A 13,439-nucleotide genomic window follows, 5' to 3' on the forward strand; every position below is an offset into this window, starting at 1 on the left:
AGGAAAGGACTTGCTAAAGAATAAGGCGAAATTTCATCTACAACTGATATATCCAACTAAAGAGAAAGTGGAAGCTGTTACATAGTTCTAAAATTGGTGCCATATTGAACAGAGAAAAACCCTAGCCCAAGCCTTACAGAAAATTCTATGCTTGAATATTGTGAATGGAGAAATAATCCCAGCCTACTTTCTTCCAGCAAACTAACAAAAAAGACTTAAAACATCAAAACTTAGCATATCATATTTACTTTACATACAAATGCATAATAGAGAAACAGAAAATATAATTAATTGTTTTAAGGATACGTTGACTCCCTTAGGACCTCCAAAGAAAGAATTTGGAGCTTAAAGATTCGAAAAATGTGACCTTTTGCTCTGCAAGGGGCAGCACTTATGTTAATGCACATATCTTGTAAGATAAACACATAACAGGGAAAAAAAAAAAAAGAAAAAAAAAAAAAAGAAAAGGAAATTAAAACCTGAAAAACAAAGGATTATAATCTTCATGCAAGCAAGAAGACTATGCTCCAAGCACAACCAAAAAGAAATCCACAGGAAGCTAATAAATGTAAAGCCATCTATACATCCAAATGGTTACCTTTCTTCTCCTGAGAGGAAAGCATTCTTTGAAACTGAATATTTACTTGATGGAAGACCAAGCCCATCTAGTAATACATCAAGTCCACCAATGCTTCTAAAATGATTTTGAGCCCGAGGATTTCCAGATAGAGCACACTTTAGAGTGCCCAAACTTAGATATTGCAGTGACAAATCAATCCATTGCTCTTTTAAATTCAATCTTCTAATAACCCTCAAAAGCTCTGAAACATAAAGGTCAAACCAGAAGAAATCAATACAGTGAAAATAAAGACATCAAATATAGAAGTCAAACTTCAGCCATGCGTGCAGAAGCATGAAGGAACCTTCAGCAATCAAAAGAATTTGAAAAAAAAATTTGCAAGAAAAACCTTCCATTTATGGAAAGGCTTATACAAACTGTCAGTTTCTATCCCAGATTCATGATGAAGAGATCCCCTACTCCACTATGAATAGACCAAGATTGTGTTGGAACTGGCAGTTTTACTTGCTTAAACAACCAAGTCTCCAATCAAAAGGATAGGGAATTTGTCTCACAATGATGTTTCTTGGCAATGATAAAACAGTTCAAAAAGGTGTTAGTTATCTTAGGACTGACAGAGTGTATTCTGAAATGCCCACGACAATCAAGAAAGCTCTCTCCTTTGTTGTTTATGCCTATCATATTGCAACTGTTTCTCCTGTAAACTCTACTATAACAAACTTGGCAAGTCTATCTTGGGAATATCCCTGTCGCTATGGCATCATAACTGCTTTTAACACACTAAATCTCATTGTTTCTAATGATGTCATAGTTGGCCAACTAAGCCAAAATCAACTAGTGAATCAGATGAGTCACTCATTTGGGGATCTTGTTGTACAAGTCAAAAGTTAAGCCTACCTTAGATGATGAACAAAACAACCTTTAATTTGAACCTAATTACCTGAGTAGTTTCATAACTTGGTGAGTCATCTAAACTGAATAATGCTTACCTTCATTCACCGTCAACCCCTGCTCAAAATGCTAAAGGTGGGATACTAAATCAGTTAAATCTAGAAAAACAACACATATCCCAAGTTTAGTATTATAATAAACCAAGAACAAGAGAGATCAGGTAGGTTTGAAAAAAGGCAAAAAGGATCAAGTAGGGAAATGGAGTGCTGGAATCAATTTTCCTAATTGCACAATTTGCACAAAGTTTTTAATATGCAACAAGAGTACGTAAGTCATTAAATCATTCTCAAAATATTGACTGTTAAATGAATAGTCCAGTGTTATCCAATGCTGTATCAACTAAAATATATAAAACTGCAAAGCAAATAACCAACCAAAAGAAGTATCAAGGATAAGTACAATGAATGGGTACTAGTAAAAAAATGATAAAGGCATACCTTACCTACTACCCAATTGACACCACCTGTTTCCATAACTAATACGGCTGCCTTTCTCTGCCACTGGAGCCTTGTCTCAAATGCAGGACTACATAGATCATTTGGATGAAGCTCATGCACATCATCCTTCAAAATTTTTTGGTCACTAACATCTAAATGTCGCATGCTCTGAGTAACTGAATGGAAGTCTATGAAAGTAAAAATTATTGAAACAGCATATACAAGAATCTTTTGCAGAATCCTCATCTTCTCAAGAGCATAACTTGAGACTTGTTCATCCACCGCAGATGCACATAACGCCTTCAGTTGTATAACAGCAGCTGAAATGTTCAAATATACTCAGGTATGCCTAAACCATGAGGTAATCTAACATGTAATCCAAAAGTACAAAAGTTATCAAGCAAAAATATCGAAAAGTCATATAAAACACGAAAACAAATGCATTTAATATGACTTTAGCCAAAAAGAAGACGGTACATGGCATAGCTGAAAACGAAGACATGCAACAATCATAATGAAACTCCAATATATTCCAAAATATTGAAAAAATTTTCAGTAAGAAAGCAATTGCCAAGGTAAACTGTAACACAGCCTCAGACATGCAACAATCATCATCACTAACAACAACAACAAGAAGCAGTTGTCTCAACTATTTGGGCCCGGCTACATGAATCCTTCCTCTACGGTCAAGATTCGTGGTCATTGTATTTTGACAAAACTTTAACAACTGGCTGTCAACTGCTTAACAGGGTGACCCCACTCTTTTCTCATCCAGGCTTGGGACTAGCCATAGCAGAGTTTTATCCTTTCATTTTTCAAAGAGGTAAAACTAAGTTATCATATAAATAAAATTATTTACTTATGACGTATGATGAACATCAATTTGTAATATCCATTGCACCTTAAATCCTTTATCTCAAGATGACTTTCAGTTAAAATACAGCAAGGCAAAGACACATATCAACCAGTGCTGTTTCCTATACACTGACACTGGCATATTGCAACACATGCACAAACTCAATAGTAAACAACATTGTAACAAACATTACATACTCCTGATGCAACTGTAAAAAATTCTAATCACATGTTCAAACGACACCCAGACCATATAGAATGCGTGCAATAAATGTTTGGTTAAACTATTGTTAACAGCCCTCTCCTCAAAATATCAATTTCAAGATGGTCCAAATCCTTATGCTAGTATTAATTAATCACTTCTCAGACATTAAAGGGCTCGTGATCTATGCAAAACCTAGCTAAATCCAAATGAAGCATGTCAGGCACTTTCAAACAACAGTTTGCATGTAGATTATGCCCACACAAAACATACGACAATAAGATGAAGCTTAGTAAAAAAGTTCTCAGATTCAAATAGTTAGAGACAACCAAAAAAAAGTCAGATAAAGGGTACAACTGACTATTAATAAGTATTGTTTTGTGAGAAGAAAATGTTAGTTTGTAACAAGTATGATCTGAAAGCTTGCCTCAAAAACATTCATTCTATAGGAATTCATCAAAGGAAAAATAACATCAGCAGCAGCTGCGAACCTGGAGAAGTAGCTACTCCCATGTCCCTCTCATGAACAATAGTGATGACAATAATTCTTCTCATGAACAAAAACAAAATGTCAACAGAGGATAATCAAGCTCAAATATCCTGTGAATCACTCAGGAATGATGCTGTCTATAACATAAAAAGAGGTATTGCAAATGGGGACAAATCCAAAGTTGGGAAAGTTATGACATTTGATCAAAGAACAATTTTGAAGTCAATAAGAATCCACAATCCAATGCAAGATGAGAAATGGAAAAAGACTTGAATGGAAACATCTAGAATACATATGGTGCATTCGAGAGAGGGAGAGAGAGAGAGATAAATGGGGACATCTAGAATACATATGGTGTATTCTAGAGAGAGAATCTAGAATACATATGGTGCATGAGAGAGAGAGAGAGAGAGAGAGAGAGAGAGAGAGAAATGGGGACATCTAGAATACATATGCTGTATTCTAGATAGAGAATCTAGAATACATATGGTGCATTCGAGAGAGAGAGATAAATGGGGACATCTAGAATACATATGGTGTATTCTAGAGAGAGAGAGCGAGAGAGAGAGGCATTAGATGCAATACTTATGAATAAAATCAATAAAAACACACACAACAGTGACTTTGTCAGTTGTAAGCAGCACAATAATCTTTAGTCTTTACACAAAGCACAATAGAAGATTACCAGGAAAATACAAGCCAAGATCACTTCCCTATAAAAAAGAATGTATAGGATGCCAAAAATGAAAACCAAACAAGTATTATATACATATCAAGGTGATATAAAGAAAATCATCAATTAATATGTATAGCTAGATTTCAACAATTAAGATCAAATCAGGAAGACAGATGAAAAACATTTACCAACAAAAAAACAAAAAGGATTACCCTTCATAAGAGCGGTCACTTTTTGCAGCCCTCCATAGTAGCCAAATGCTCTACAATTATGTATTGAGCGAGTTATGATTGTTAAGCAATCTAAAACATACAGCTCTTCTGTTGCAAAAGCCAAACTCATAGACGCTTCAGATGCCCCAATATTGACTAGTGCAGCACTGTTGTCAACTGAATCAAGTGAAATATCAGTAGTTTCCTGTCATATATCAGCTACAGATGTACAGTAGACCAAGCAATATAAAACAGATATCTTCCAATATTAAAAACTACAGCATATGATCAGACAAAATACTTTTGAGTAGAAACTCAATATAGGTGCAGTGCCACAAGTGTTGTTTCTCAAAATTAAGCATTCTGAGGGATCAACATTATTCAAATAAAAGTGGGGAATGAAGAATTTTCTAAGATCCAAAATAGAACAATTTATAGTTGCATCCCATAATAAAAGAAAAAAAATTATGTCATCCTGCAGTCAAATATAAGGCGAGTTTCACACAACTATAGTGGTGAAACAAAATCACCCACACATTGGAACACAATGAATATTCATGTGAGGAACACAATGAATATTCATGTGAAGAATGGGTAAAAATGTGTCTGCGCACACAACACATATATGTAAAGAATGATTAAGATAAAGACAAACAGTTCTATAACAAGTTGAGAAAGCAAGCAGAGATTGCAATAATTCTAAGAAAGATATCACCTACATTCAGTTAAAAGAGAAGTTATCCGAGCTAGTTCTTGAACTAGAATAAGAATAACGTCAGATGGATGGCCCACAGAGCAACCTACTACAACATCCTCAGATTCTGATAGGTCTTTGTCCACAGGCTTCCAGTTTTTATGTTTTTGTATAAAGTGTAGTAGAAAAACTTGAAGCAACTTCTTCTTTTCCATCTAAAAAATGTCAAGAAAAGAAAAAAATGAGGATATATCCAATAAGTTTATAGTATAGTTTCAAGCTATAAATTATTTGAAATAAATATCAGTTTTATCCTTTTACGAACTAAAAACATCCTTTTTCGAACGAAATAATGTCTCAAGACGCAAATCCCTAACCATTACAGCACTTGGAGCAGAAGTTCAAAAAAATGGGTTTTAAACGAATAAATATCATTCCTGAGTAATGACTCATCAAGTAAGCATGATAATTTTTATATAATATGATGAACATTGCCAAGGGAATTCTATAAACAATTTCTCTCACAGATGTCATATTTTAAGTTTATTAGCAGCGGACAGTGAAAAATTACAAATTAGCAGGAGTTGAAGCAGTCAATTCAAGGTTAAATGCAATAACATTGATAACGAATTTAGAAAGAATCCCAGCGTCTTTCTTCTTCTCTTGGAAATGGCAAGAACCATGCTACCCCACGGGAAGTTCAACATAGTTGAACTATTTTCTAGAAGTCACCTTAAACGTTTTCTTTAGGACAAGAGTCACAAGTCAGACTATCCACTATTCGAAGAGCTGAAGTCATTTGTAAAGGAAATAAATTTCGAGGTGCATAATTGAAACCATACAACAATTGTTAGTGTCCATCTTCATTGATACAAGAATCTGGAATCTCTATCTAGGAAATTAGAAAAATCTCATTACACGCAAATTTGATGTCAACTACATAAAAAAAGACCTGCTCATACATATTAATATTCTACAATATCACTGAGGAGCATATAGAATAAGTAACATTGTATTATAACCCCATTCATTTTAGCGGTAAAAGCAAGAAATAAGAATGAACTGACATTCACACATAGCAAAAATGACTTCTTGCACAGATGAAGATGGTACCAGGAAGAATAATACAAAACCCCATGCATGAAAGAATATAATAATAAAGTCGATTGTTCACAATTGACCACAGATAACTTCTAGAGAGTACTTGGTTATTTTGAGCCATAAAGAACAAAGCTGAATGACCAAATAAATAAGAAAATACCTTGTCTATAGCATTCTCATATCTACGCCAAAGCATACCCAATACAGCCTCCTCACCAACCTCCCTGGAAAGACAAAAATGAGAATGATCAACATTACATGATAAAATTATGACAGGTTATGAACTGGTTAAAGTTAAGGCTTCAAAGTTTGTGTCACGTGAGGAACAATATTGCTGCAATTTTCAGACACACTCTAGACAATTAAATCCAGGAAAGATGGATCCAATCTGGCACATAGCTTGTGTAGTAGAAGCAAAAGGAAGCATCAAGCATAAACGTTCAGAACTGAACTGGTTGGTTTGCTGGAGGCTTACATGATTTCCAGTTTTGTCTTGTCTTAAACAAAAAACTTCACCTAATAATGTCCATAATTTACAAGTTAACCCATTAAAAAAAAAAAAATCAAAGGACAGTTCCAAGGTTTACAAAAGGATAATTTGATTTTTTTTTTTTCTTTTTTATGAGAAATGGGTTGTTCCAGGTTGATTAGTTATTAATCAAAAACCCTAGCTAGGGTTAAAATTTTATGCAAACCAAATTGAGTTAAACCAAACCGAACCATGTGCACCTCCAACAGCCTTTGAGCTGCCTTTGCCCTAGTGAGAATTTTCTCTAGCACTTCTCTTCTCCAATGAGTGCATCACCCCTTCCACACTACATTTCCTCTCATATGCAGATTAAAGCAGGTACCATTCATCTTTTTTGTGATTTTCAATTGTTATGGATAGAATCATTATAATGAATGCAGTATTTACAATCCTAGTCCTCTGTTTATTACTTTATATATATACACACAAAATCAGCATACAATCTCTAGCCCTTGGTAAATCAAAATAGAAACAACTAAACAAGAACATACCCAAAACGGATCATCAGACTCGGAGCAGATAAGTTCTCCCCATGAGACCATGAAGAACTTTCCCCAGTTTGACCACCAGATGATCTTCGAATAAGATCAGCAACACCCTTGACGATATTCATACCTCACAAGAAAAGTCACACCACATCAAAAACTAAAGACACCAAACTCTGATCCAAATAATCAATAAATCTTTTGCTTCCAGAATTCATATAATCCTCCCAACCAACGCAATCCTGCAAAAATACCACCTTGCATTTAAAAACAAGATGAAATCTTGGAAATTCAAAAAAACTTCAAAAAAATCTTTATTCAATAACCGGAAAAAAATGCACACCAAGCCAACAAAAACGCACAGATTAGGATGAAATTGCGTTAAATAAAAAAACCATTAAATAAAAAAAAGAAAAGCAATTCTCGGCAACCTCTCTTGAAATCCATCAAGAGATCTCTCTATTTCACTTATCCAGCCCAATTCATATTGGTGCACTGGACTGCGATCGAAAACTGATATCCAGAACGAGAGAGATGAACAGCAATCAATCAATCGATCACTGGAGATGAAAAAATTATCTAGATGACGATGACGATCGGGAATTGCAGGTGGAGTTGGAGAGGGAGATGGAGATGGAGATGGAGAAGAGAGGGTTGGGAAACGTCGGTCAAGGGTTTGCGCGATATATAATTAAGTGAGACTTTTGCGTATAACACCCTCTTTTATTGCTTTTTAAGGAAATCCGTGATTTAATAATGATTACATTAAAACGTTCATATTCTTTTTATTTATTTTTCTTTTTTTCCTGAAATTTTTTATAAATTTAAAAATTCGAAAATCATGGTTATAATTTACTCCATACTGACTAGCTTAATTATGTTGCAATTTAACAGTCATTAGTTAAATCAAAACATAGCTTCATGAAAATAAATTCATTGAAGTCGTCAATTTTTAAAATAATTTCCTTATATTTAAGATTTTTCATTAATTTTCCTTCAACTTCATGCTCTTAAAGGTGAAAGCACGTATGTGTTTATGTGCACTTTTTCAATATAATTTTTGTGGAATATATAATAAAAGCATAAGTGTATTTTTTACCCAATATATAATTAAGTGAGCGAATATATAACATTTATGAATTTTTTTTTATTTTTGCTCTAAATTATTTTACTTTTTATATAATCGTTATAGTTGAATTTAAAAATATTCTCCTAACATTATAAAGTTTTTAACCAAAGGATGTGATTCTTTATATGTAGCTCATTAGGGGTGTAAATGATACACCTCTACTCGCAAGTTACTCGGGCTCGACTCGGCAAAAACTTGAACTCGGTACGGTCACAGTCGACCCAAGCTCGAGCTCGAATAGTCGAGTGAACCGAATTCGAGCATTATGATACTTGGCTCAAATGCTCGCGAGCCTAATCGAGCATGTATGTATATATATAATATTAGATTTATTTGACAAAACTTAAGGGGAAAAATTTTTGAGCTCGAGTCGAGTTCGAGCTCAAGTATAATGTTTATGGTCATTTTCAACTTTTCGAGCTTAATCGAGCAAGCTCGAGTAGCTCGATTTGTGTACCGAGTCGAGCTCGAGCTATAAAATGAATACTCAGTCTAGCTCGAGCCAAGTATCGAATACCAAATTTTCAGTCGAGCTTGAGCTCGATCGATTACACCCCTATAGCTCATATATAAAAAAAATTGTCCCCTCTTAAGGGATAACAAAAATTTATTATCTTTGTTTGATTTTCTTCCCATATTTAAGCTTTAATCATTTATTTTTTTCCTAACTTTCACAATTGAATTTTTACTTTTCTTATTTTTTTCTCATCATTAAAAAAAGGAAAAAAATAGATCAAAGGTTTTTACGGGTAAATCACATTTATGAGAGAAAGTGGTGTTGGGGGAGGGAGGAGGGGTGAGGGGTGTTGGGGGGTGTGGGTGTTGTTTGGTTGAGGGAGTGAAGGGGGGTGAGAGGGGGTGAGGAGGGGTGAGGCACCCCTCCTCACCCCTCATAATCCACTCCCCAAATTGGGGTCTTTTGGGGAGTGGATGTTTTTAATTTTTTTAAATAATGCAAAATCACCATTAATGCCTTCACCTATACGTAGAATTCCTATCAGTATCCTAGTGATTGTTTGTTTGAGGTTGTGAATATGTTTATCGTAGCAGTATTTTTTTGTTAAATATAGATAGTGTATGCTTTCAAAGTATGTTTTTCACCATTTTTTTTAAGTTTATGAAAAAATATGACATAAAAATAGGAGTATGTTTGAATGATCATTAGATGTTCACATTTTAACCAATATTTGTCGATTATAATCGAGATGTTATGACTCCTCATAATCGAATAAATATTTTTTTCCCTAATTATTGTGTGTGTTTTATAATGTTTATCATATATTATATATTGTGTTATTATTATTATTCTACAATTGATTATTATATATATTATTACCTATTTTATTATGCTGAGGACAAAATAGTCAAATCTACATTACACTCTTTCTCTCTCCTCCCACTCCTCTTTTCAACTAAGCAAAAAAATAAACTACTCTCCATCAGCCCCTCCATGAGCCAAAGCACGATATTTTTCTCAAACCTCCATACTCCCCACTCACCCCCTCACTCCCCTCACCCCCTCCTCTCAGACCAAAGCAGGGGTTAAAGATTCTAAATATGATTAAGATTATATATTTGAATTCCTCTATTTTTAAAGCAATCATAGCGTTTCTTTATTTTCAGAGTTTCTTTGAGCAAACTATATTAATTTTATTTGATTTTATTTTATTCACTGAGCAGAGTATAACTAAGACAATTCTTAAGAGGATTCATTCTAAGTATATATCAAGACATAAATAATTGCACATGTACCCACATTAAAAAGCTTTGTGTGTTCATATCCTCAACAAACCTTTGTAAGTAAATTAATTTATAATTTAAAAAAATTAATTTGTATATTTAATTTAAAAGTAAATATTTATTATGTCTTAATTATTATATAGGTTTTCGGTAACAAACACATTTATTTTTATGATAAAAAAATTAATGTTTTCCTATAAAACTGGAACAGGAAAAAATAAAAAATATTCTGTAGAATAAAAAACAAATATTAAACATTAAAAAAATAAAAAAATTCAAAAACGAGCAGGACCCTTAGTTTCCCTTATCATTATAAAGTTTTTAATAGAGAAAAGAATTCAATTATTTATTAATAGTTATCACCGTGATTAATATGACGAGGATATCTATATCTACTCTTAACTCTATTTTATTAAACAGCTTTCTCTCAGCAGAATGGAGTTTTTAACATAAACATTTGGCTCTCACCTCAAATGAAAGGAAAACATCATAACAACTTTTCTCAAAAATTAAATAAACAATAATAATAATAAACAAATACACAACAACACTGTATCATGGAAACATGGTAGTGCACAAATTGAATAACATGTTTAATACTGGGCATTAGACCTGATCATATTAGCTTTCATATTTATAACTAGAGATGACAATGGGTTGGGGGATGGAAGTGGGGACACCTCAATCATTCCCGCCCCGCTCCGCTCCACCCATAATTCATAAACCATCCATCCCACTCGTTCTATCTCGCTCATAATTATAAATAAATAACTAAAATTTTTAAAAATATTTTTAAAATAAAATTTTTTATAAAACATATATTTATAAAAACAAGCTCATAAAAAATTATTGAATTTTAAAAAAAAATTCATTTACCTGTACTTTATATGCCCCGGATCGGATTGAAAAAAATGGATCAATTCAATTTTATAACTAGACTAAATAGACAAAACCTCATTGACACCTGCATATAAATATATAACACAATTCCAAATGTGCAAAACAGAGGCCATGACCAAAAACAAATATATATATATATATATATGTACATACAGAGATGTCACAAGCTGACTATCACCTTAGTATTACTATAAGTTAACAAAGACAAGCAGAATGAGAGAATTCAACTATTCACGAATGTTATTGTTTGCTCATGAACATCATCATCACATGGCACCTGGCCAAGTGTCACATATACAAACATATATATATATATATATAATTGATTTATAATAATTCTATAAGCATGCATAGATATAATGGGGAATTAAATCAAGCATCATCCAAGACAAAAAATAATAATAATAATAATAATAATAATAATAATACAGAGACTTTTGATTGATTGATGGAAGAGAACGCCCAAAAATGAAGAACCGAAGGCAAGAGAGAGAGAGACAGAGAGGTTTAGGTTTAGGTTTTAGGGTTGAAGACGAACCAGATTAACTGAGGGGCATCGGCGCCGGCGACGATCTCCAAAGATCTCTCCAGTGATCTTGGCCTGCCGCTGACGATTGTACACTATAGAAAGGGAACGCCTGAGTTCCACGGCGTTGTCGGAGGCGTTGCTCATGGCGCTCATCCGGGCAGCGAGCTCACTGGCCAGGGACTCCTGGAGGGCACGGAGGATCTGGGAGTTGAGGGTAGAGAGGGAGGAGAGCGTCAAGGATCTGGACGGGGTCCTGCTCGAACTGGAGGATTGGGGAGAAGGCTGGGGTTGGGGTGCGGACTGTCTCTCGCTCCACTGTCAGCTTTCCTTCTTTTGTGGTGAGGCGGAAGAGCTCGTCCTCGGCTGCGTCCACACACACGCCATTGATGTCGCAGATCTCTCCCTTGGGGGACAGCGGCAGCAGCGTGTGGATCACCGGGTCGGATTTCACCAAAGAGACGAACTTGGTGTAGAGGAGCTCCACCTGCGTGCAATCCCATTCCCATTCATCAATCAATTTGAATTAATGCTCTTTGATTTTATTAGGGATTAGATTGGATTTATAGAAGAGACGGCAGAAAGCAATCACCTTGTCGACCTCCTCGCTGACGAACAGGGAGAAGACGTCATCGGCGATGGCCTGGGCATCCTTGGTGGTGGGAAGAGAACCACCCTCGATGAATCGGTCGACGGGGATGTAAGGGCGGCGAATGAAGTAGGCGTTGCCCTTCTTGCCGACGCTGATGATGGTGTAGTCAAGGCCGAGAGTTTTGAGCTCTGCGATGCGGGATTCAGCCTTCTTGATGATGGCGTTGTTGAAACCACCACAAAGGCCACGATCGCCGGTGACGACAACAAGAGCGATCTTCTTGACGGGGCGGACCTTGGTAAGAGGGACATCGATATCGTCAGTCTGGAGCTGCTCGTTGATGTTGTAGAGTACTTCGACGAGGGTTTCGGAGAAAGGGCGGCCACTGACGACGGCTTCCTGGGCACGACGGACCTTGGCGGCGGCGACAAGCTTCATGGCCTCAGTGATCTTTTGGGTGTTCTTGACGGAGTCGATGCGATCGCGGAGCTCACGCAGGCCACAGTGAATGGCGGTGGAGGGACGGGAAGGGGAATGGAAAGGGTTGGGGGCGGAGCGGAGGAAGGGGGAGCGAGGGCAGGAGGAGAGGGAGTCGAGATCGGGGGAGGAGGGAGGGTTTGGGAGACGTCCACATTGCTAAATGGGAAGAAGACATTGCTGCTGGTTTCTCTTTCTCTTTCTCTTCTTCTCTCTCTCTCTCTCTCTAGTTCAGAGCGTTCAGAGTGAGAGAGAGATGATGGATGGATGGATGGATTAGGGTGATGAGAATGTTAGGGAGGGCAATGAGAGGTGGATGGTAGGGATTATTGGATTGGGTTCAGGATAAGGTATTTTGATTTTTGACCGCTGGGACTGGGATGGACGTTATTACTTATTATAGACCTTCTGGCTCTTGTGGGATTTTGGCAAGAAGGGATTATTTTAACATTGAAAAAATTATCAATTTATTTATGAATTAAAAAGGATATTTTTATTTTTTTATTTTTTTATTTTTTAACCCAAGTAAATCTCTAGATCCATAGAACATTTTTTTTTAAAAAAAAAAATTCTTATAAAAGATTCTAAAACATACACAAGTAAAATAAGATCAGATGAATACCAATAGGTGCGTAGACTGTAAAAAGCAACCACTAGCGAGCCAGTTGTTTCTTTCTTGGTGGCTCTCCAATTGCATCTTTTTAAATTATGGTGACTTGCTTTTATTTATCTCTCAGATGATCTTCTGCTTCCTTCTCTCTATTTCAATATTTAATTCTTTTTTATTTCTACCCATCTTTCACTTCTGGTGACTCGGGTTTTATTATTGTTGTGTGCTTTTTTGTTTTTTATTTTTTCTCTTG

The 13,439-nt window shown here is 35.5% G+C and overlaps 2 protein-coding genes across 2 annotated transcripts; both read right to left on the minus strand.

Annotated features, from left to right (window-relative positions):
• Nucleotides 1-296: 296 nt before the first annotated feature.
• On the minus strand, nt 297-7,880 carry LOC120250500. The gene is made up of 8 exons (XM_039259322.1): nt 7,644-7,880; nt 7,219-7,454; nt 6,359-6,422; nt 5,123-5,312; nt 4,404-4,580; nt 1,974-2,288; nt 599-821; nt 297-375 (listed from the first exon to the last, which is right to left on the minus strand). The coding sequence occupies exons 2-8, from the start codon at nt 7,338-7,340 to the stop codon at nt 297-299; spliced, it is 1,170 nt and encodes a 389-aa protein (XP_039115256.1). The 5' UTR covers nt 7,341-7,454; nt 7,644-7,880.
• A 3,614-nt stretch (nt 7,881-11,494) lies between these two features.
• LOC120250504 (ATP synthase gamma chain 1, chloroplastic-like) lies at nt 11,495-12,769 on the minus strand. Its single transcript, XM_039259325.1, is given in 5 exon segments — nt 11,495-11,560; nt 11,562-11,723; nt 11,725-11,994; nt 12,100-12,705; nt 12,707-12,769. Coding segments are annotated over 5 exon segments (1,152 nt in total). The 5' UTR covers nt 12,755-12,769.
• Between the last annotated feature and the right edge of the window lie 670 nt (nt 12,770-13,439).

The sequence above is a fragment of the Dioscorea cayenensis genome, chromosome 19, assembly GCF_009730915.1.
Source record: "Dioscorea cayenensis subsp. rotundata cultivar TDr96_F1 chromosome 19, TDr96_F1_v2_PseudoChromosome.rev07_lg8_w22 25.fasta, whole genome shotgun sequence".
Taxonomy (NCBI): domain Eukaryota; kingdom Viridiplantae; phylum Streptophyta; class Magnoliopsida; order Dioscoreales; family Dioscoreaceae; genus Dioscorea; species Dioscorea cayenensis.

Coding starts and splice junctions, on each gene's coding strand:
- LOC120250500 (XM_039259322.1), bottom strand. CDS start 7,340: ATGAATATCGTCAAGGGTGTTGCTGATCTTATTCGAAGATCATCTGGT. Junction 4,581..5,122: donor AACTTCTCTTTTAACTGAAT/GTAGGTGATATC, acceptor CACTTGATTCAG/TTGACAACAGTGCTGCACTA. Junction 2,289..4,403: donor AGTGACCGCTCTTATGAAGG/GTAATCCTTTTT, acceptor TGAACATTTCAG/CTGCTGTTATACAACTGAAG.